The following is a 25,149-nucleotide window of genomic DNA, read 5'->3' on the forward strand; positions in this document are numbered from 1 at the left end:
TTACCTGACAGGCAGATATAAGTTAAGTATTCGCCTTGACCCCCAGTTGCCAAGAAAGGAATCTTTTTCTTTGTCCTTCTCTTGACTTGGATGGCTCCCAGCATTCTTTCATCAAGAGGTGCAAAAATTTCCTTGCTGATGGCAGACTTGGCACTCATTGTAGAGCCACCCAGGAGGGCACGCAGGGAATTTTCTGAAGAAAAAGAAAAGGAAAGTTGGAACTGACGATATGGTAGATCTTACGGGAATGAGCAGCCAGTGTTTACAGTTCAGTTTGCAGGTTAACCTCTGAGTTCCAGAATCGTTCATAGCCAGCTCTTCATGTTGCACTGTCTACAGAGATGCAAAGAAAAAGGGAGTGGGTTTCTACTCCCCGAAATGTCCAACACAAGGTCACATGAACAGCAAGCAAGAGGCTCTAGAGGGGTTGCTAGTGTCTACCACAGCTGTGCCTTCCCGTACCTGACAACAGTATCCGTCCCCTTCCTCCTTTGCCAGAAACAATTCACACTTGCAGTGGAGAAGTCTTTCCACTGTCTAACAACCCTTAAATTGAGTTCTCTGTGCCTCTACCAAATCTCCTTAAACGTAAATACACTTTCCTAACTGCATTCATGGTGGAAATGAGTATGTCATCTTCTACATAATAGCCATTCAAGAAAAGGAAGACCATTCATTTTAACACTGCTCACCTCCATTCATCAGCTAAAGAGCTCTTGGTTATTGGTCTCCTGTGGTGCACTATTGTCCGGTGTTCCAATGCACAGACTTGTCACCATCTGGACACTTGCCCAATCTTCCCCAGTTTCCTTCAGCTCCTGGGGGACATGGAATTTTAAATCCATGTCTGACTAGTGCCAAGTTTTTGGAAGTGCCACCCAGCAGTTCTGACTTGGTGGCACCGTGGTTAACAGGTAGCAGGTGACCAAGGATGAAAGAAATGAAGCAGTCAGTTTCCACCACAATACACGTACTAACGCAGTCACAGCTCTGACTAGGTATTTGGTTTCCCAAAGATATATTTCCAGGATGATCTAAGTTCTGTTTCTGTTTTTTGTTTTTTTGGGTTTTTTTTTTTTTGTTTTTGGTTTTTGTGTGTGTGTGTGTGTGTGTTCAAGATCAATCTAAAAGTGAGTCCAGCTCAAGAATATTAGGCAAATCTACTACAGTCCACCACTGAAGTCACACATAACCTGTGATTCACAGCTAACCAATATTCATTCAGGCAACTGAAAAATTCACAATTAGGCTCAAGGAGAAAGCTCACGAAAGCACAAGAACCCCAGTTCCATTGCCAGAAGAGGAGGCTAGCTGTGGTGGCATGCATTTGTCAACCCGGTGCTCTGAGGATGAGGCAGGGGGGTAACTCAAGTTCCCTGGCCTGCCAGCCTATTCTCCTGTTCTACTCAGTGAGTGCCAGGCCAATCAATGGAGCTGAAAAATAAAACAGGAGTACAATGACTGAGAAAAGGCATCCAAGGTTGACCTTTGGCCTCCACACTTTCACACACATACGTGCATGCATGCATACCTATACACATATGAACATCACATGTCCCAGCCAGAACTGAAGGTGCAGGGAATGCCGCTGTCCTTCTCTCACAGGTTGTTTAGAGTACTCTGAGGTCCTGCATACAGCCTGGCAGCACGGTATATGCCATCTCAGTAGCTCAAAGGCTTCGTCAGAGTGCCCTGAAACTGACCGGCTGATAGAGAAGTCCCCACTATGTGCTACCTTGTGTTTGGTAATTAAGACACGGTCTCAGTCCTGCAAGGGTTGATTACAGACCACATCACATGTTTCACCGACAGGCCAGTGAGGTGGTTCAGTGAGCACAATCAGTTCTGATTGTTAAATAGGTTAATATGTTCAGATCATGCATTCCAATGCCTCAATAGGCTTCACTAATCTTAAACGTGGCAGATTCTTATTAACTCCTATGATGATATGAATAATGAGATAGTCTTTGAACTGTAAAAATTGAATAAATGTACGCAGGCAGAGCAGAAGATATTTGGAAGAATAATATTCAGCTTTACTTAGCGAAGTCTCACTTATTTTCATGTATAGATACACACAAATACGCAGTCTCATCTATAAAGATACAGGCACAAGATTGAGGCATCAGGAGTTATTCTTCCTTGAAAATCACAACTGGGAGAGAGGATCGTTTTCATTCTAGGGTCAAGTGTCATTTTTTTTTCCCCTTTATTCTTTTTTTTTTCTTTCCAGCACTTTCTAATGTACTTGAAGGTGTATGTTTTCAGTGTCATACTGGGAATGTTAATGTACAATGGAGAACTTCAGGGCGTAAATGGGGTACTGCGTTGCTGTCTTAAATCCAGTTGCACATCTGAATTCACTAATTCAGAATCTTCTAGACAGTAGTTTAAACAACTCTCTAACTTATTCTCGGGTTGCCATGCAATTGTCTGGCCACCAGGTTTAAAAGCCATTGCCTTATCCAACACTGAAACCCTGATCAGAAAGTTAGCAAGTGTTAGAAAACAGATCATTTTGGGAGAGGGAACATATGCACGTGGGTAAAGAACAGGTTGCATGAACACATTACATCTGTTAGCAAATTCTTCCTCGTAACTCAACGAATACTTTCAACTAGTATTTCTCGTTGGTAGGAACTGAAAGAAACCAGTTAAGACAGATGAATGCGATAACATTCCAGGTTTTAAAGTACAGCCACTACAAGCTCAATGGTACCAACAAGCCTAGAAGAATCTTGGCTTGGGGTGGGGGGTGGGGGGTAGGGGCGTGGCACCGGCACTGAATATCAAGAATCCACACTTGAGGCCTCATGAGGTTTACAAACGTAAGACTGAGTTAATCAGATATATCAAGTATTTGAGCAGCACTCTTAAAGGAGCCACGCACTTCTATAAGGAGAAAAACAAATAAAGATATAAGAATTAAAAAAATAATAATAAATAAAAAGATTTTAAAAAAAGCTTTCTCTCGCCTGTCAGGAAAAGTATTTGATAGGACATGGAGGGGAGGTTCCAGCCAGACTTTATATCTGCCATCTCTGGGCCTTGATCACAGGGATCGAGGGGCCCAAGGGTCAAGGTCTGAGACTTGTTCACCTGTGCCTATCTTCAGCTTATTCTGCTACACAAAGGGGGTTTGGAATCATTGTTTTTAGTGTATATGATGGCCTCTGTATTTAATGGCTCACTTGTTAAGCAAATTAGTAAAATTATTTCATGAGCAGAAGCCCATGGCTGGTGCTCTGCACAGCACTAGTAAGGAATTCCTAAGTGTCTATAGCCCTTCATGAATTTACAAAGCACTTTCTACATTCAATCCCAAATGAAGGTCAGGATAGCAGCTGAATGAATCCTCTCAAGGCTGCAAATAAGAATCATTAGATAATGTCTTTTTATAACAGCAAATTATTCCCATTTTATCCAATTCCTTTTGGGCTATAGATTATGGGAAAGTGTTAAAATTTCCTCTCATGGACATAGTATTTAAGTGGAAAAACCCTTTGAACTAGAAGCTTGACTACTAGAGAAATGTATGTAATGTAATACAGATAAGATGCATGCTTACCCGAGGTTCATTTCAAAAGCAACACATGAATACCATAACAATCATAAATTTTCATTGCTAAAATACAGAAGAGCTAGAGCCCATCTAGTCCATGGAATATTACATAATTTTAAAAATCAGGGCCATGCATATAGGACAGGAATTCAGATCCTTGGAACTGTTAAAAGTAAGGGTGTCAGCCCCCCTTAGAATTCCAGCCTCAGAATGCTGAGACGGGGGATTCCCAGAGCAAGCTGGCTTATGAGGCTAGCCATATCAACGAGCTGAGAGTTCCTGACTCATTAAATAAGGTGCAAGATAAATCCCTATATGCAAACCCACCCATGTTCACATGCATCCACACATACTACACATGCTACATAGTACACCTGCATACCACATACACATGAAATGGGAAGAAAATGAAAAAGGACTCATAGACTCTCCTGTGTAGGAGGTATTATGTACACGGGATTCTTTGTGCCTGTGGCCCATTCTACTTCAGCTACAGAAGTACACTCCTTTCATCTCCTCTTTCCCTGTTTGTTTGCTAAGGCTATCCTTTGTATAGGTTTGATATTCAAAAACAAATTCTGCGCTGCCACAGACCTGGTTTACAAGTTTACTTACATTGTCCTTGTATTTGTAATTCACCACATCTCAACATTAACAAACAGAATGGCAAACCAATATGTAAATCCAAAATATAATAATAATAATAACAATAACAACAACAACAATAACAACAATGCCTTTGGTTTGAAACCATCACCTACAGGAGGAAGCCATGGAAGTGGCCCAAGCCTATTCCTATCGTGTTCAAGTACAGACAAAACCACACAAGGTGGATTTTACGCACAAAAATCTTAATTATTTGCTATATTCAGCATTCTAGTTGAATTACTGCTCTTTACTCAAGTTGAAGAGGAAAAAGTGCTAGAAGTATACATTAAACACAGACACTCTCTCAAAGAGAAAAGGATCTATAGCAAGCCATACTGACTTGAATCTTAGATAAATTTTAAGTTTTCTCAACTAAGCAAATTCAATTTTAAAACAGCTGAGTTATAACACTAAAAAGCTAAACCTGTAGATTGAACTTTCAGTTTTTAAGTATATGAGATCTCTAAATACTTAAAATATAGATGAAACCAGTATGTTCTCAACTACTTTTAAATTACTATAAAAGGTCTTCTAAATAGTCTTTAATTCCACTATCAGTTTTAAATCAGTACTCCCTATGTGAATATCTGATTTGGAGAATGCCCCCAAATTACGTTTGGTCAAGACCTGCAGTATGCTTGATGTAGTTGCTATGACATCAATGGTACCTTCTGCCCTGAAATCTTCCGTGGCAGAGGGCAACACATAAACAATGATACTTCATGGGCCCATTTTATGCACACCTAACATGGTGGTTTGAAAGGCCATGTTCTACAGCTTTCAATACCTGTACCGTTTCATAATTGAAACTTAAAGTTAGGTCCCTTAACACTTTTGATCTCATCCTCTGACCAAGTATTTAATTCCAGACTCAATTGGAATTAACTCCAGAGGTCAGCTTCATGGTTTTGCCCATGTAGTTCAATGAGAATGCCAAGAGAAATGTTCCAGCTCCCACAAGCAGTTCCCCAGGACACTGCCTCAAAGTTTAACATGAGAGGCACAAATGAGAATTTCGTATTCAAAAAGCCTTATAGATATGTTTACACATGGGAAAAAGAAACTGTGTTACAGATGAGAAAAGGTTAAGTAAACTATTGTAGGTCCCAAAGCTTCTCAATAGCAAACAGGGTTCTGAACCTAGGAAATACAACTCCAGAAGACTATCTGCTCCTTGGTGCCATCTTATATTGAAGAAAGGAAAGGGAAAGGGGAGGCAAAAATGTGTCCTAAGTAAACAAAATCAAACTTCAGTAGTTCTTCATTTCCCTTTGATCGGTTTGCTCTCTGATGGAAAAGATCCTATTGTTTCTCTTGCCCAGCAACAAGAAAAATAACAAATTGTGCTACCGTCATCCCTGGATGCTATCAATTAGTCCTGTGTGTGTACAGCACACGGCTTTGCAGCTTTATTGGCAAAGACCATCACATTGTGTCATTAACATAACCTATTTTCTTTCCACAAGTTAAACTGCGGATTTGGTACATCGAGCAAGACGGCAATAGATGTCCATCTGCAGAAACAAGACTGGAAGAGCAGCCCAAGACTGGAGATGGGTGGGAATTCTGAATACTTGTGAAAAAACTCCAAGCAAACAAGGCAAGAGTCTTGTGACCTGTTTCTTCAAACCACAGCCTATTCCTTAGCTCCTCCCAGGTGTAGTGGACAGGAGTGCGTTTACTTCAGCTGTTGTTATTTTCATTTGTCTCTATGGAAAAACATTTTTGCCGTTTGTGTGGCTTGTCCTTATGATTATATACTTTTCTCAGGTGACTCTTCTTAACCCTCCAAGCATAAATTGTCTGAAGCTCTGAATAAAGTTGGCCCTCTCATTTTTAGGTCCTGCTCTCCCAGGTTCTTGCTACCGGCGAGAGTGGCAACAGAAGCCAATGCCTAGGGAGCCTCATAGCAAAGCTATCTGCCACCCTCCTTTTGACTCCAACCAGGAGTCAGTTCCTGAGAAGAGCTTGGATGGTTGCCTTGAGGCAGTTGAAAGACACTTCTTTCAAAGGTCTCTTCTGGCTCTCAAGAGGCACTCTGCTTTCCACTCCTTTGTGGTACTGCCCAACTCTACCATTTCAAAGGCACAACTTTGACCCTGTTGGTTGTCATCCCTCACATATTCTATAACGTCTATTTTCTTCTCTGGTGCTTCAAGCAACTGTAGCTTGCCAGTAGCAATGCCCCAAGCTTCAAAAGCGACTCCACAGGGGTATTCCATACATTCTGCTTTACTGAGACGGCTCTCAGAAAGACTTTCACCATACACAACCACTTGGTTTATTTTTCTGGTTCCTGCCCAGCAACAACTAAGATGTAGATTCTCAGCCACTCTTTGAGCATTTGTATACTTCACATTCACCAGCAGAATCATCCTGGTGACTGCCTATCTCATTCAGTTCTAATTCAGAAGCTGAGGTCCAAAGTCATACATCCAAAGAGAAAGCAAGTCAAACATTAGACTCAACACTGGTCTCTGCTTCACTGCAATGTTCTTTCCAACCAAACTTAGAGAATCATGATATGAGGATATAAAATATTACACTAGTCCCATGATTATAGATGAAGAGAGCAGGCATATACTGGCAGAGTAAAGACAAAAAGAAAGCACAATTCCTCACAGTAGGGGTGCTTCTCAGACTCAGTCCTTTTCTTGAGCACTGGCACAAAATTAAGTCCTAGCCCCCATCACCCCAAACCCGAGCACTGGCACAAAATTAAGTCCTAGCCCCCATCACCCCAAACCCATAGATTTCTAAACCTTGATATCAGGCCAACACTTCTCCTCTTGAATTTTCACAGTTTGTGTTGTTTTTTTTTTTTTTTTCCATTGGTTGAGGCCAAAAGTGGAACAGGTCCAAGTGGAACAGGCTGGGGAGTCCAAGAAGCACAGAATAACTTTGGCCTAGTCCCAACCCATAGATCTCTGTGCTGACTCCAGTTTGCAGAAGCCCTTCTACAACCTTGGAGCTCTGAGCCCCATCAGGTGAATACATCCAGGGCAATTCACATGGACATTATCATTGTGCAAATTACCACTTTGGAATTAGTAGTCTCCACACTCAGAACAAGATCAGCTGTTGTATGGGCTCCTTAGTACCTATTCCTGGCAAGCAATAAGACAGGAAATAGGAATCCGTCAAGCCCAATGCTTGTCTTTGAAACGGTACCCTTCAGCCACAATACAAAAACAGCACCAGGTGCCTGCAATCTGTAATCAGTGCTCTATTAAAATGCTTTCAGAAAAGGCAGGATTACCCTGATTTCTGCAGGCAGCTGCACGAGGTCCTGCTGGGTAACTGCAGAATCTTTTACAGGTTCACTAAAGACTCCCCAGAAGCAATGAGCTGGAATACTGAGGTTAGGATCCAGTGTCAAAAGACTGTGAAATTTCTATGTAGTTGTCATACATAGGTGGGTAGAGATCCATAGTTTATGTCTCAGATTGTTACAGAATAACCTATAAATCCAGGTCAGACTCAAGACTCACATGCAAATGCAGACTCTGCCCTATACAATCAGCCATTCTGTCATTCAATGTCAATCCCTTTCAATCAACATGGTCCAGAAAATAACTAACTTCTGACCTAACTAGCCATAACAATTTGATAGAGATGAGGGGGGCTGGGAAATCTGTCAATGGAATACTATCTAAAATGAACTCAACACTAGTAGAAATTTAATAATGGCTCACATTGACAAATTAGAGGGACATTCGAGTCTATGTGATCAAGAAGCTGGGGTCAAGGCATAATGGTTACTTTTCTCCTACCCCAATTTGAGAGTTGATGGAGGGTGAACAGAAGTCTACATTTGTCATCATTGATCTAAGCTAGTCAAGGTCACTGATCTAAACCTGTGTCTGCATCTTTGAAAGAGGACACTGTACCCACGTCACAAGTCTCCCTAAAGCACTGCATGGAAATCAGCTACCACTTGAGGTGCCTTGCCCTTGACTGACAAAGCTAAGAATATCAGAATATCTTATAGCATTTGGCAACACATGTCCCACACAATGTATCTGATAAAAGCTGTTGCCAAATGGCACCCTGCTTCATCTTCCAAATCTATGATGAAAAAGAAGACATGTCCTCATCTCTCCCAGATAGAAAATTGGAAACAACAGGTCCTGCCTCAGCAATCCTGCCCTCCCTCTTTGGCTACCACCCCTTGACTGGGCATATAAATTGCCAAACTAAAGAGAAAATAAAGACAAGATGAAGCTGAAGTCTACTGCACTGTGAATAACATTGTGACCTGGGAAGACACAGAATGGTTGGGGTATTTAGAAGAGGAGGAGGAGGAAGAAGAGAAAGAGGAAGAGGAAGAGGAAGAGGAAGAGGAGGAAGCGATAGAAGAAGAGGAGGGGGGGAGAGAAAATACACACACAGATCAAAATTCAATATGGTAGCCCTTCCTAGAAACTCAAGATTCTGAAGAGAATAAGCAACAAAGTCTTTTCTCCTCCAGAGAGCTTGCATTCTCGTGGCTATGAAGAATGTCAAGACTAAACACATGGCTCTCATCCTAAAGGTAATAAATAGTTTATTTTGGAGTATTCTGAATGACCAGAGCCCAGGAACACAGATTTAAGTTACCTCTAACTTCATGTTCCAATGTGGAAGCAATTTACATTTTATAGTTTGACAAAACCAAGCCCTAAAGCAAGGCAAGTTTAAAATACTTTTTTTGGGTACTTCAGAGAGACAGTTACAGCAAGATGGGAAAAGCTTTTCTATAGGCTCATTATGCTATCTGACAACATTCGTAGCTTTGGGTTGGTGAAAGCCAGTGTGTCTGCAAAGTCAATAGATTCCAATGGTTTTTATCTATTGGTCATAGAATGTTATTTCTGACACAGAGGTGAGCAAGGAAAGGCTGGAACTAAAGCTAGTCCAAAATAAGGTAGCTAGCCTCTCCACACTACTGAGATTTTAATCAAGCAATCTCTGCAGACAGCGCATCTTCTCAGAACTTGACTTTCATAGGAATAACTAACAAGCCCATAAATTAACACAGTAGCTGAAAAGAAGCTAGCTGGGCAAAGAAATAAAAAACAGAGTTATTGCCCTTTGCCACTAACCATCAGGTTGTAAAATCAAATAATGGGGAGCCTAGATCTTCTAGCAAGGTATCTACTAAGCCTTATTGAATATTTTTGTTCCTAGAATATAGGACTCCTTTTTAAGCTGGGATACAAGATAACTATCTATATATCCATCTTTACTCAACATTTTCTGAGGAATTACTATAGTCTGGATTCTTTGTAAAGTTTAGAGATCATAGACAAACTAGACATATTCAAGGAGAAAGACCAGGAAAAAAAGAGACAAGCAACAAGATTAAATTAACAAAGAGAATGTGTTGTTTTCTGGGAAAGGAGGCAGGTACAGCTTAATCCTTCAGAGACCTGTGGTCAGGAGATACTTACTCTATTAAGTAGATCCTTGAAATGTAATTAAAGATGTTAATCAGGTACATTTACAAGGATTGTGCAGGCAGCTCCACTTCTGTTGAAAGCCAGCCTTGGGAAGCTGTTGGCTCTGTGGGAGAGACCTAGTAGGTCATTTCCTGTCAGTGCCTCTACCTGTGATCTGTTTGCACAGTTGGTGCAATAAATCTGCTCTGAGAGGCAGATCCCATCCTCAGGGAGAACGCAGGGACTACTCTATAGGTATGTTTTGGAACAGACTCCACAGAAAGCACAAGAGAAAAGAAGCATCATGGGGAAAAGTGAAGTGTCAGACAAACATGGTGTCAGTCATTCTTAAATGTCTGGTTGGTACTAAAGATCATTTGAGGGGGTTGGTGAAAAAATATGTTTAAAAACCATTATATTAACAGTATGAGTTACTAGGTTTATTTTCCAGTACCAAGCAAACCAATAAATAACTCATCTCCACTTATGACTAAGTTCACTGAAGAGGCACAGGGCCGACCGAATGAATAAAGTGTATTGGTTTGTGCACATGGTAAAATAAATATTTTTTAAGTAAAACACATTTTTCCATTTCTCTTGCACTTTAAGAGAATTTGGCAGCCCGAGACTTGGATCTTTCACCATCCCTACAGTCTTAAATGGATAAGTCACCACTACTTCCAGTCTCCTGGTTCCCAGTGATGTGAACATCCTTGTCTTCCATCCGTGTTTGAATCCTGCTAGTCCTTTAATAACTGGCCAACTCATTAGTCACTGAGGATGTGGAGCCTGGTATACTCACCAAAGTAAACAGTAGGCAGAACAGCTAAAACATACAGTTTCAGAAAAGTAGATTAGGACTGAATCTAAACAAACAAACAGAATCTAAAATACTGATTAATGACAGATAGAAGCTGAGATAAGAAACCATTACCTCCAGGTGGATAGGAGGGACCAAGAACATCAAAACAAATAAACTGAGATTTTGACCTGGATCAAAGGGCTGAAGTGCATTATTTTACATACCAAAGCAAACCTGGTCTCCAGGTTCCCCCAGCATGCCTCAGTCCCTACATGTTACAAGGCATGGATGGTATACCTGCCCTCAATGCTACACTTTCCAGCCCAGGGGCTGGGCTTCCCCTAACCAAGGCATTCTTCCTTGTATTATCCAAACATTTTGGTCTCTCTTCTCTATTCCCCTCTCTGCCTGTTTCTCTCTCCCTATGTTTGCACTCATGTTTTTTCTCTCCCCAGCCTCCTCTGTTTCCTTCCCTATGGTGACTTTTCTGGCCTAGTTCCTTGGGACCAGTGAATTCATCAATAAAACTACCTTTATATATACTTTAACTTGGCTTGAATTGGTTCATTTCACCAGCAAAGAATAGGTATCAAAAAGATCAACTATTTTTATAACATAAACATCTTCAATACTGTGGCTTGCCCTCTTCCAACATGTCTGTTGTACTAGTAACATGCAGAAGACAAACATGAGAAACAAACATGAACACCATGAACTATGTCATGGAGGCGAGAGGAATGTGGGTATTAGCAGACACATGTGTGGCCAACTGGAATAAACTTGTGGAGGACATTTCAGTTCTATTTATAAGACAAGAAAAACTTTTGAAATTGGCACACACAGCACAACAGCAAGCCTGCTCAAAAAGATTTTTTCCTGAGTAGATCACCGAATGAGTAGAAAAAGATGCATACTCTAGAATGTGTCTCTACTTCATGGGCATTAGAAATAACTGCCTGAGTTTTCCTCTGAGGGGTGCAACCCAGCAGCTGACACAGACAGATTGAGACACCCACAGCCAAATGGTGAATAGAAATTGGGAACTCTTACTGAAGAATTTGAGGAAGGATGGCGGATTCTGAAGGGGCTAGGAACTCCACAGGAAGACCAACAGAGTCAAGTTGAAGCAACAACCAAAAAACATACATGGGCTTGACGTAGGCCTCCCCACTCAGATGTGTAGCTTGGCCTTCACGTGGGTAGCAAACAACTGGGAACAGCTATCCCAAAATCTCTTGCCTGTCCGTGGGATATGTTCTAATAGCTGGGCTGCTTTGTCTGGCCTCAGTAGGAGATGCCGAGCCTTGCAGAGACTTGAAGTGCCAGGGTTGGGGGATAGCTATGGGGGAGGGGGGCCTACTCAGAAGAGAAGGGGGGAGATTGTGTAAGGGGTTGAGAAGGAGAGGGGAAGTGAGTATGATATAAAGTGAATAAGTAAAAAAAAAAATAAATAAAATAAAAATTTTTTAAAAAGAAAAAAAGAAATACCTGCCTGGTGGTTGTCTTCCTCTGATATCCTAGTTGAAGTCTCAAATAAATGCTGACATTCCACGGAACTTCATGGCAAATATGACTTGGTTATGCTTTCTTGCTTCCAGTCAAGTGTGTCATTGTGGATCTACTATGTGCCAAGTCTGTGCTAGGAATCTCAGAAATAAATAGGACAGCCACTGCATGTGTCACCGTGGCAGCAAAGGCCCATTAAGGTAAAACTGTCTCCTTCTGGCTGGACACTGAAACCGCTGGCCTGGGTGGACACTTAACATTCCAGCTGGGGTTCTCAGTGCCTTGGCTAAGTGCTCACTCCCTCGGAAGACAGGTTCACCTTAAGGCATGCTGAGTAAGTATCACTTTAATGAGATAGTCTATTCCCAGAATTCCTGCCCTTGGACCCATTGCTTACATAACTCAGTTATGCTATGGCATATATAATGGGTGCTTTTCTGGATTATTCCAAAAAGGGCAGCTTTTCCTTTTTTTCTTCTTTCTATCCCTTCTCCACACAGACTTTCCCTACCACTTAGGGCTTCGCTCCTCTAAACCGCCCCATTTCTGTCATGTTGACAATCTAAAACGTCATGGCTTCCCCCTGCCCCTTCTCTTCTCTATCACCCTTCTCTCATAGCTTGCCTGCCCTGAGCTGTTTCTTTTAAAGTCTAATAAAATTATCCTTGAGCTTCTGCTTAAGTTCCTTCTCAATTTTTTTAAAATTTTATTAATGAAGCTAAGAAGCCTAAAAGCAGAGCCCCATTTCCTCAGTAGCACGTGGAAAGGCTCAGTAGTACCACACATCAGGATACTGTGGTGATGGAGCACTGAGCCTACGGGGTGGTTCTACACAGCCACTTCCATCACAGGGACCACTGGCTTAAAGCCCGTGGCTCAGTTACAGGCGAGTGGCATTCTCTTAACTCTTGATATTTTTTATTTGTGCCTAGCCATTCTTTGAAAGTCCTGGGAAGCAAATGCCCTGGACTTCGGTGGTTATCTGCAAAATATCTGTAGGAAGATGAATTAAACGATGCCAAAGGATCAGTTAAGACAACCACCGTGTGCTTAATTCCCCGTGTAAACTACTTTCAATTACACATTGGTACAAAGTCTGATTGTTTTCTATGTGTCTTTCCATAAAATAGAAACATCTCCATGGTTTGGGAAGGGTTCCACAGGGTGAGGCTAACTAACCTGGCAGAGCTGAGAAGCTATGAGGAGCAGGAGCCCAGGGTTGCAAATCAGGTATTTTTATTCACCAAATTAAGATAAACAACTTAGAACCAATTAAGGTTGATAAATCCCCTCCCTGCCACATCTCTGCAAAGGATCGATGACTTAATTAATGTGAAGTCATATGGTATTTGCTCCCGGCCTGGATGCTTCCTGGCTTCACATTGAGTTGATACTCAGTTGTTTGAGAAATGGTGATGCTACTTTCTACTATTCCAATTCTGACCTTCTATCCTAATCTCCTCAATGGTATGTAAACATACAAACCTCTTGCTGCACTTGGAGAACTAGAGAAAGCAAGTGATTAACTGTGAAATAGTGGCAATGCCATGCGGACAGTGAAATGTTTCATCCTTTTTCTGAGCAATTAACTTAGAAACCACCTGGAAATTAGCCAAGATAAAACAGCTCAGAAATAAATAAGCGCAATCACAAAATCGAAGTCCGATAGATACTTATTCTGTCCAAGACAAAATGGAGATGCTCTAATTCCTTAATGAGATGGGTGGGGATGGGATCTGGTTTGATACACCACAACTACTGAGATTCCATCTTACTCTATGTCATGCTTTTAAATTACTAAGAAATTCATCTGGAAAACACTACAAACACAAAACAACTCCATAACCAGATTTTGGCAAGGAAAAGACACAAAAGAAGAAACTAATGAAAAAGCATAAGAAGAAAGGAAAAAATACCAAAGTGTTCCCAAAGTTCCAGATGTGTAAACAACCATAATACAGTTACTAAAAGAGTAACTCAGAAGGGGCTCTTAACATAGCAGCAAACTCACCTCATGGAAGAGGCAGGCAATGAGCAGGGGACTAGAAGCTCGGCCTCTTCCAGGAGAGCCAACTGCTTCCAAGCATTTGACCTCAGAATCCCCGAAAAAGGCTGCTCATTGCCAGGCACTGGCTGCCTTTCTACACACAGCATAAGCTAAGCCAGTAATCAATGTATAGCACACCTTTCACATAGCCGGATTGAGAGGTGACGTTTCCTCATGTTTGTTAAATAAGCATTAAGAGCCTTCACTACAGCACATGAGGCAGGAACGACAGACACATGTGTCATTATTCTGTGGGCTATGTTCAATCTCTAGTGTCTAGAAAAAGAGGAGGTGGTGGAGACAGTGGCAGCGGGAAGGACAGTGGCAGTTGAGACAGGGTCTCACTAAGTTGCCCAAGCTGGCCTTGAAGTTATTGTTTAGCTCAGGCAAGCCTTGATTCACTTTATAGGACCTTATGGTCCCCCGTCTCAGCCACCCAAATGTTAATAGCTGCATTTACTGGCCTGCACCACCAATGGCTGCTTCTTATAAAGAGCAGTAAGCATGTGGGGTTACTATGGGGACAGAGTATATTAGAGAAGATTTAGGGAACTGTATATAGGAAATAAGTTATGCCATAGGTAGAGAAATGTGATGCTTCAGGAGACCTCAGCTCTCACTCTGTGGTTCTGCAGAACCTGCTGACCTGTTTGATGAAGCACATGGGTACAACTCTCAGGTCTAAACTGAATAGCAGACAAATAAGTCCTTGAACCAAGAAGAGTCACTCTGTCTACAATATGACATCACTTGAAAAAAATAAGTCAGGCCAGTCATATGCTGAAATCACACTGCAAGAAAACATAACTAATCCCACCCACAGGCTAAAAACACATCACATTAGTGTCACCCACCACACATCAGGGGTAGGAGCTGAAGATGTGCTGGGGATTACAGTGCAGGGAAAGACTGGGAGGAGATTAATTACACACACGCAAAGTTACAGACACAGCTCACCTACACATTGAAAACAGTGTGGCAGATATACAGAGGGGGCATTAAGTGGGGGGGACAGAACTGTTGCTTACATGTAACTGAATGTATGTATAAGACATGAACACTGAAGGGTACACAAGATAAAATTTGCAAGTGTGTGTCTCACTCTCTGTGTTTACAGAGGAGAGGCCTACAAGCTGCCCAAGTTAGCTCCTCCAAGTCACTGTGAGAACACAGGTTAATATGAATATTATATTTAAGGGGTAAATATAACATACTGACAGCCAGCTCAGAGCTTTCACTGTCTGTCAGATGCTCAGCTCGCCTTGCTTTCATCATCCCCAAAGGCAAGATAAATCTAGTCGAAAGAGGTATTAATGCGAGACGACTTGGTACTTTTTGTTAGAGAAAACCAACCAATTCAAGGATGCAATTCTCACAAACCCAAACCACAGTAAGTATGTTTTTCCAATGAAAATGGGCTGGCAGGATGGCTCTGCAGTAAAGAGGATGGCTGCTCTTTCAGAGAATAGGGTTCAATTCCCAGAACCCACATGAGAGCTTACAACTACCTGTAAATCCAGTTTTGGTGGATCTAAGCCCTCTTCTGGCCTCCAAACATGAGACATATATGATGTACAGACATGCATGAGGACAGACACTGAATAAATACATACAATAACAAAGTATTTTTAATTTTTTCATATAATATATTTTTATCATATTCCTTTTTCTCACCTGGTTCTGCCTAGCTCTTCCCACCTCCATAAATATTCAAATTCATGTTCCCTCTCAAATAAGCAAACAAAGAACACAAAAAATAATAAAAAAAAAATCCCAATGAACAAGCAAAAATAAGAAAGTTAGAAAGATCATATATATATATATATATATATATATATATATATATATACATATATATATATATATATATCATCCCCCAACACACACACATAGTAGCAACATGAAGTAGGAAACCCTTGGTGAACAAGCTGCATATTGGTATACTCCTGGATCCCTGGAGATGCCAAAGGGCCACAGCAGAACACAGATGGGGACACCTCTGTCAGCTACAAGGCACTGAGTGCAACAATGCCATCTTTATTTTTGCCTCCTCCCAATTTTAAGTAAACTCCCCTTTGCAAGACATACTACAGAGAAAGGGGAGAAAACAAAGAATCAGGAAGTGACTTCTGCAGTCCAGCCTTTCACAGGTTAGGGCACTAAGGCCCAGAGAGGAAAAGTAGTTATGTACATTATTATAAACATTATTATATTTATCATTGTTATATTTATATTTATTATATAAAATATATTATATTATTATATAAAAGTTTACCTAAAATATATAAATAGCACATATTGAGATTCCTTCTATAGCTGCTTTATTATTCTCTTCTATTTCAAACCCCCTCCCCCTCAACCAACCAAATTCTTAAAGCTCCTGGATTCTGCCTTGTGCCCACTGTTAGCTCTGCTCATCTTCATTTTCTTGAGTTCATAGACTAAATGATAAACTCCTTTACTTCTGCATCAAGTCCAAATGTTTCTTTGTTATCAAATGTGTGTGTGTGTGTGTGTGTGTGTGTGTGTGTGTGTGTGTGTGTGTACATGCATGATGTTTGTGTGAGGATGTGTACAACGGTGTCCATGTAGAGTTCCGAGGATACGGATCCAACTCAGGTCACCAAGCTTATGCATCCATCACCTCTATCACCCAACCTGAGTACCTTAGAAACAAAGCACATATATTTCTAAATATGTAGAACTCTTTACACTGTAAAAGCAATATAAAATGGATAATGAGAAACAAGAGGCCAAATTAAGAACCACCCTTCATAGATAATTGTTAGCCAGCACACTGTACAATCTTCTAAACCGCTCTCTATAAATATATAATTCACATACCGAGAAATATACAGTTTCCATGATATATAGGAAGAACCACAACTAGCTTTACCATTAAATGTGTATATATAACATGTTTATGCAGGTGTATGTACAATAGATATAAACTTTTATTTGCAAATGGAGAAGAAAGAATTTATCACATTTTTAAGTTATTTCTTTATACAAATATGTCTTTCTATTAGTGTGTATATATATATATATATACTAATTAGCTTTTTGATGATAAAAATACAAGACAACTTCTATGCATTTATGGAAAAGATGATACATACTTTTTGAGTGTCTCTACAATTGGGGCGCTGGTTTTTGGGTTTTGATTTTTTTTGTTTGTTTGGGTTTTTTTGTTTTGAGGTAGGGTTTCTCTGCATAGCCTTAGCTATCCTGGAACTAGCTCTGTAGACCAGGCTGGCCTAGAATTGAAAGAGATCCACCTGCCTTTGCCTCCTGAGTACTGGGATTAAAGGCATGTGCCACTACTGCCTGATATAATGCAAATTTTAATTAACGTCCACCCCTGGTGTTTCCAATTGTTCTTTTCCAGTTCAATATATTTTAATCTTTCTATTTTTTACTAACCTAGTAAGTGAAAGATAAACTAATATTAAAATTTTCATTTCTTAAGTTATAAGGTGATACAAAAAACACCGTTCAATAATGTTCAAGTCATCTATTCTTATGTATAAGTTAGAGATAAAAAATGAGAGCAAAGTCTTTTTGTTTAGTTACTGGGTTAAAAATCATACAAACTTTAGAAATAAAAGAGAAATTGCTCATTGGTTGCTATAGAAACCCTAATTCTACTTAATCTAAAGAAAAACCAAAGCGTGTGTTAAGTGAGCTCTCTGTCATTATAGGAGGACTGGTGAGTAGGCACAGACTGATCTCTAACACAGAACTCTGAAAATGAACAAGGCTGAGCTAAGCTACTTTAGCCTATTTGTTAAGACTCACACATTCCTACAAATCAGCCTGAATTTACCAGACAGCTACTGCAGGCTTGGCAGACACCGAAGACATAAACGTTGCTCCCCGGTCCTGCCCCTGACCTTGAGCAGTTGCTCCATTTTTTTTTTCTGTGTAAAACAGAAAGTTATTTGGAGATGGAATTACTCTTGCCATATAGAAATGCTTCAAAGAATTGTCTTCAAAACAGCAATGTTGCCTGTAATATTTAACAGGTTAAAAAGCTCAACTTAAGACATTTGTCAAATGGACAAAGACAGAGTTGTCTGTGGAGAATATGCAGCCTTTTAGCTTTGGCTATAAATGTTCCTTGCTCTCACAGTAGTGAACATAAACCCCCTTTTAGTTAATTATTAGTTGGAAGAAGGTTGGTTATTTTTATAATTGATACAGAGCCAAAATGCCCTGTAATGAAGGATTGTTGCTTGCCTTGTGTGTCAGGGGGTGGAGATCTTAGGTTTCTTGGTAGTCTGCCCTGCACATTAGCTTCTGGAGAACATACCAGTCATTGAAGGCAAAGGCCCAGAGATACATATTCAAATGCTGTGGCAGAAGAAGAGCCTGTGCCTTCACATTCCTCCCCGGTTGTCTATAGCATAAACTTTGAACTTAATGGGTCTAAATCCTTGCAACCATGCCCAAGTTTATACTAACTAATATGTGACTCTTCCCAAGGCCCTGGATGGTTTCAGGACAGGGTTGTGAACAGAATGACCAGGGCATGTTTAGAGGGACAGGACTTTCACTTCCATTCTCAAGGATTCCTTATTTCTGTTAGCACATTTTTTTATTTCTAGCACTTTCCTTCCAACTTCTCTTCCAATTTCATCTCCTTGCGTACATTACCCATTTGCCCCTGCTTGTTGTCTCCAGTGTGCATTAGAGCCTTTAATAGATCACCGTCTTTTAAATTCTTTATTGGTAATCCCAACATCTACATCAGGACACAGTCTGGTTTTATGCTATTATTTGTCCTTCCTGTGAGTGTTTTTTCTTAACTTTTGGCATAGCTTACATTTTTTTCCTTGAATGTGATACATGGTAATAGGAAGTAAAGTAACTAACTATACTACTAGTGTGACAAGTTATTTTCTTCATAATTAAGACAGAGGGTAGCACTATTTTTGTTTTGTTTTGTTTTGTTTTGTTTTGTTTTGTTTTGTTTTTCAAGACAGGGTTTCTCTGTATAGCCCTGGCTGTCCTGGAACTCACTTTGTAGACGAGGCTGGCCTCGAACTCAGAAATCGCCTGCCTCTGCCTCCCAAGTGCTGGGATTAAAGGTGTGTACCACCATGCCTGGCATAGCACTACTTTTTATAATTAAACATACTCCTGAATTTATCTATGCTTACTATTTTTTCCTCACAATAATTTCAATGAAGACAAAAAGTGACATTATCCTCTACCATGAAGTATATTCTTCAACTTAAACATGATTATTCTGTCCACATATGTATTTCCTACTAGGTTTGTGGTGTAAAATATACTTATGCAATCAGTAGACCAGCTTCTCCCATCCAAGTATTAACAATGCCTGACCTTGCTTAGCTTCCAAGAGAAGACAAGATCAGGTGGGTTCAGGTGGGATAGTAGGTTAGCTTCTCACTTGGCCATCTGTGGTATAATTTAAACTATTATGAAAGATGAATTCATACCATCTGTTATGGTTAAAAGATAGCACTAATAATCTATGTATATTTCAAGTTCACTTTTCTTTTAACCCAGCATACTGATACTGTAAGAGGTTATTCTTTCAAACTGTTTCCTGTAAGTAGGTGATCCAGCCTGCTGTCACATCACTAATACAGTGAGATAGAGAGAGTGTTTAATTCCACCACAGGTGACCATACAGATTCTGATAAGACAGGACAACAATCTCCCTGCTATTAACAAAAAATGTTTAGCTATTCTGAAGTTAACTTATGTTAGAGGATGCCATGCCACTGAGCCCTGGCTTTGGATGTCCTGTTAAAGAAAAGATCATACCCTGTCTTCACAAAGCTAATCCGAGTTAAACAAGTCAGCACGGAGATACTCAGCTTGCAGATTCCTAAATGTCAAGTTTGAGAAATCAGAGAAGTGAACATAATCTTCTGCTTCATTGTCATCTGGGGACAGATCCTTAAACTTAAAAAAAAAAAAAAAAAAAGAAAGAAAGAAAGAAAAGAAACAAGAACAGGATCACACGAAAAGGTCTGGCTAGTTTCTTTAATGTCATCTCTCATTTGGAGTGGAAAGGAAGGTCAACTGCTAAGCGTGTGGATGATAGCTCCACTGTCGCCCAGAGGAACAGGAGTGCTGGGGAGACTGACTGTTAATTATAAAGGAAAGGGGCAGCTCTTCCTGGAAGACACCCCCTCCCCTCCCCTTACTGTCTTAAGTCCTATTAAGTTAGTACTCGTTTCTATTATCACAATTAAAATGTGCCTTTCAGAGGAAGCCTAACAAGCCCCCAAGGGAAGGATTTCTTTTGTAATTTTATTAGGGAAAAAGGCCTAATTACGGATGTGCATGAGTTCTTTTGCACAGAACCACCTCAAGAACCACCAGCACACTCAAGACATTGGATCTAAGATACAAACAAACCTTACTACCAGGCAGGAAAACACCAGTTGTTTGTTTTATTAAGTTGGATGATGGATAACATGGTACATATAACATGAGATCATTCTCTGCCAAGAAAAGCAAAGCGCTGCAGTCAAGAGTCGTCCAAAACATGCATCCAGCTAGCATCATGGGTTAGACAAGATTGAGACACATCTACCAGGAAATGGAGACAGGGCTCAATGGTTAAAAGCAATTAGTGCTCTTGCAGGAGACCCAGGTTCAGTTCCTAACACCCAAAATGGTAGCTCACAACCACCTAGAATTGCAGTTCTAGGAGACCTGAGGCATTTTTCTGACCTCAGAGGGTACCAGAATCACATGTGGTATATAGACATACACTCAGACCCAAAGAAAATAAATCTATAAAAAGAGAAGATATTTACCACAGTGCCATCAATTTCCTTTCTTCAACATCATTTTTGTGTGAGTCCTGTTAGTGACCAAGGCCAGGTCAGTGTTATAAAAGCAAATGACAAAGGACATAATTTTCAACATAGAAAGAACAATTCACCAAGCATGAAACTGGTGCAAGAAGCTCCACCAGTATAAGAAATGTAAGTAATCAGTTGATGTAGCAAATGCTTGCTGAGCCACACATAAAGCACAGTACTGGGAGAGAGATAAAGAATGAATGTGCCGTCTCAGGACCTCAGGGGAAAGGTAAGCAACTTAGCAGTAATACATCAGTGCGGCCGTAAGTGCCAACTGATAGTAAGCTAAACGAGAAGAAAGCGGCTGATCTCTGAATTATCACTGGCAATCTCGTGATGTGTCAAATCAAAGGAGACGAATGTCCACTGCTACCACAACTGGCTAGGACTTCCTTAGACCAGATATGCTAGTGCCCTCCTCCCTCTCTTCTCACTCTTCATAGACTCAGCAAAGTCACAACTGATTCATCTTAGGCCCAGCTCAATGGAATCCAAGGAGAAATGGGCTCTTAATCACCTGGCTCCAGAGACTGCCACACCTGCAACATGACCACAGGGGAAGGGAAAGGCAATGCTGAGTGGAGCTGTTTATTGAACTTTGTGGTTGGACATTTTAAAGTCAGTAAGGAACAAGCCTGATTAGATTAGGACTCAAGAAGTAACCACCTGAAGCTAAGGTATCACTTAGCCCCTAATAAACCATGTATCGTTTAAGTAATTTGAATTGAGTATTCATTACCCCAAGCTAAGGGTCTCACTTGCTCATAGTGTAGTTAGCTCTTTAAGAGGAGAAGCCACATTGCTGTCATTTCTAGGCCCCTGGTAGCACCCAGTGCAAGGTTAACAGTAGAACAACTGAGTGAAAGGAGGGATAATCAATCATCAGATTCTGTCCCTTGGGATCTACCCTGGGCCTGTGGGTAAGGCGGTAAGCACAGCAAGAAGCAGAGAGGTGGTCAATGTTGAGTTTCATTCACATGCTTGCACAGCCTGAGCCTACAACCATCTCTGTCTTGCAAGGCACTATGTCGTTCACACTGAAACCACTACCTTTAGTAATCCGGCATGAGGCTCCGTTACTGAAATGCCATTTTTGCTTCTCTCACTGACATCCCATCATCATGGTATTGGGAAAAAGAAATCACTGCCAAAATAAACCCAGAAATGTCTACTATCACTCTTAAAACATGGGTGGGATGCTGGCAGAACCTCTCAGGGCACAGCCATACCAGGCTCCTATGGATGCAGATACTCACAGACACCCATCAGACTGAGCCCAGGGACCCCAACAGAAGAGCTAGGGGAAAGACTGGAGGGGCTGAAGGGGATTGCAAACCCATAGGAAGAACAATATCAACTATCAGAACCACTCAGAGCTCCCAGGGACTAAACCCCCAACCAAAGAGTATACATGGGGGGATCCATGATGCCAGCTGCATATGTAGCAGAGAATAGCCTCATCTGGCAACAATGGCAGGGGAGGCCCTTGCTCCTGTGGAGGTTTGATGCCCCAGCATAGGAGGATGCTAGAGTGCTGAGGAAGGAGTAGGTGGAGGAGCACCCTCATAGAGGCAAAGGGGACAGGGGAAGGGAAGAGAAACAGAGAAGGAGGGACATCATTTGAAATGTAAAGGAATAAAATGATTAATAAAAAAAATTCATGAATAGGATGAAGGAGACCTGCCTCTTCCTCTCATGGAGCCACAGCTTCAGGCTTATAGCGTGCACCATAATAATTTGCTCAGCCATATTGCTATACATGACTGCAAAGGCTTCAGGAAAACCTGGATTTTAGTGAGAAGCTCACAGCCTCTGTCACTGTACTTCACTGTGGGGCAATGGGCTATACACAGACGGCCTAGTCACCAGTCAAGCTGAGGTCTGAACCCCGATAGAACCTGGTGGTGATAATTCACCTACATGGGACAGTAGGCATTCCCTCATGTCTCCTAGAACCCTGGCTCCTGTCGAAGTTACCACCCCTACATCCTTCACAAGAGAAGCTGTGGCTAATAGTCACTTACACAATGTCCCAAGCTTCTGACCTTCAGGCTAGACTCCTCCCAGTTACCTAGCAACAACAAGATAACAGCCCACCATAAGAGGGGCTGCTTAGCCCAACCTCACTCTCTCCTCATGCTCTCCTTTTTCTCTCTTACTCTCTCTCCTTTCTCTTTCTCCTTTTCCCCTTTCTCTCCTCTTGGCCAGGGCCAGTCTCCCTCTCTCTTTTACCTTCTCTCTTTGCCTTGCCATTCTACAATAAAGCTCTAAAACCATAGACTGTCTCTGTTCATCAAGGCCCGCTGTGCTTGGACAATGGGATAGGCTTTCTTCTAATGAGCTATTTCTAATCTCCCGATGGAAGACTTCCTGTGCTCCAGTCAAGGCCCAGACTAAAGACTCTCGCCTGCGTGGGAACCTCTCTCCCTCTGCCCTCTCTCCTGTAACTCCACGGCCGAGGATGTAGCCCCTCAGCCTCTGGTATGGGGGGGGGGGGCAATGCCCCTTGTCCACCCCCCATCGAGTGGGGTCAGTGGCTTAGATGCCCACTGGGACTGAGTGGAAAATGTCTGGCAACCCTCCCGCATCTGCCTGCCCAGAGCACAGGAGCTTTGGCCGGACACAGGCTTTCTCCCGCCCCTCCTCCCCTCCTCCAGATAGCTCATACTTCACAGCTTTTCCTTCCACATAGAAGCTTCTCCTTGCCATGCATGTGTGTGCATGTGTTCATGTGTGCATAGTTATGCTTCTGTAGAGAAAACTTGGATCACAACTGTATAATAAATGCCTGAGACTTTGATACCAATACAGTTGATACCCTGCTTCTGAAGGAAATTGAAAAATCTGGAATTAGGAGCCATACAAAAGAGCTATGCAAGAAACTCTGCTTGCAGCATGAGCATCCTTGAGGTCATTAACAGGCCCACGTATACAGCATGCTCACATCCCAGCTCAAGTGTTAGTAAGCTGTAACAGCTCTCTTCTAAAGGACAACAAAGTGCTAAGTTTTGCCTGGAGGCTTTACGCGATTCTGTTTCTGCCCAAGATCTTAGGCTCAGCACTTTTCATCTTAGTTAAATCTCTCATATTTTAGGCTTGGCACTTCAGCAGTAGAAAGTAGTTTTCCTCGGAGTTATAATTCACAAAAAAGAATATTTCTCTGCAAAGGTATTTTACATATTGAACAATGAGGAAAAAAACACACAATTAAAATGTAGACACCTAGGCAACTGGCTAAGCACTCCTAGATTCATTACCTACCCACATGAATCTCCAAACATAACCAACGTAAACTCATCCTTTGCAAAATGAGGAATCAACACAGGTCATAGACTCTTACTATCTCTCAGATGTTAAACTACCCGTGCTGAATGGTCTGTTCTATGAAATATACTAGCCTCCATGATCCTTTGACATGAGACTTACTTTGCTCTTCCTCATAATGCCTTTGGTATCTATTATCATTTATTAACCATATGCTGAATAAATACTGCCACTTGATTATTTTATTCTTAGTAAGTCCTTTCCATGTATCCATGAGAAAGCTGTCAGTCTTGAAGATAGACATTTAGCTACATGAGTCATTGTGTAGACAACTTTTATAATTGTAGGTGTGGAGTAAATGCTAGCTGTGCTGTTGACAACAGGGGCAGACACTCTAAGAGCATAAACAGCCTCAGCGTGTGATGGAAGGGCTTTGTTACCTCATGCCTGTCGGTCTAATTAGAAACCATAATCAGTGCAAGACTGAAGGTCCATCCCCTCCCACCTCAAGCATACAATACTGAAAACAGTGCACGGTGCATCACAACATCCCAGCATCTTTCACTTCACTCCCTTGAGCATCTCAGAAGAATAAAGTTGCATTTTGTACCTCAAACAGGGTTTGCAGAAACCCAGCTTATTGTCTTAATGCCCTCACAGAAATCAAGAATAGACAGAATCTCAGGAGAGGATGCTCTTTTTTTTTTTATTATTATTTTTTATTTTGTAGCTTTTCACTAAACAAGAACCAACAAGCACAGGAGGTGTGGCTCACTTCAGTAAGCCCTCCCAAGGTGTCATCTCCAGGAATCTGCCCCAGGAGTCCTCCCTAGGGCCTCTGTAGACTTCCCCGAGCCCATTCCAGCACCCACCATGTGAAGCCATAGAAAGATGGAAAATTACTTTACATTAGGAACAAATCTGAGTCGCAGATAAACAGGTATTTCAGACATTAGGCCTAACCCTACACATAGTAAATAATCAGAATTTATTTAAAGAAGAAAAAAAATGTAGTCTCAGTAAAAAGTTCAGCTGTCCAAAATTGACCGTGA

General features: G+C 41.3%; 1 protein-coding gene across 3 annotated transcripts in view; it reads right to left on the reverse strand.

Annotated features, from left to right (window-relative positions):
• Stxbp6 (syntaxin binding protein 6 (amisyn)) overlaps window positions 1–25,149 on the reverse strand; it is a 222,635-nt gene that overhangs the window by 166,979 nt on the left and 30,507 nt on the right. For 2 of the 3 annotated variants that reach the window (XM_006515667.4, NM_144552.3), the window contains exon 2: window positions 5–193. The exons of the other annotated variant lie outside the window; for it this stretch is intronic. In XM_006515667.4, coding sequence (XP_006515730.1) covers window positions 5–158 — 154 coding nt within the window. In that variant the 5' untranslated portion in view covers window positions 159–193. The remainder of the gene's footprint in view (window positions 1–4; window positions 194–25,149) is intronic. 3 annotated transcript variants of the gene reach the window in all.

This window comes from Mus musculus, chromosome 12, assembly GCF_000001635.26.
Source record: "Mus musculus strain C57BL/6J chromosome 12, GRCm38.p6 C57BL/6J".
Lineage (NCBI taxonomy): Eukaryota > Metazoa > Chordata > Mammalia > Rodentia > Muridae > Mus > Mus musculus.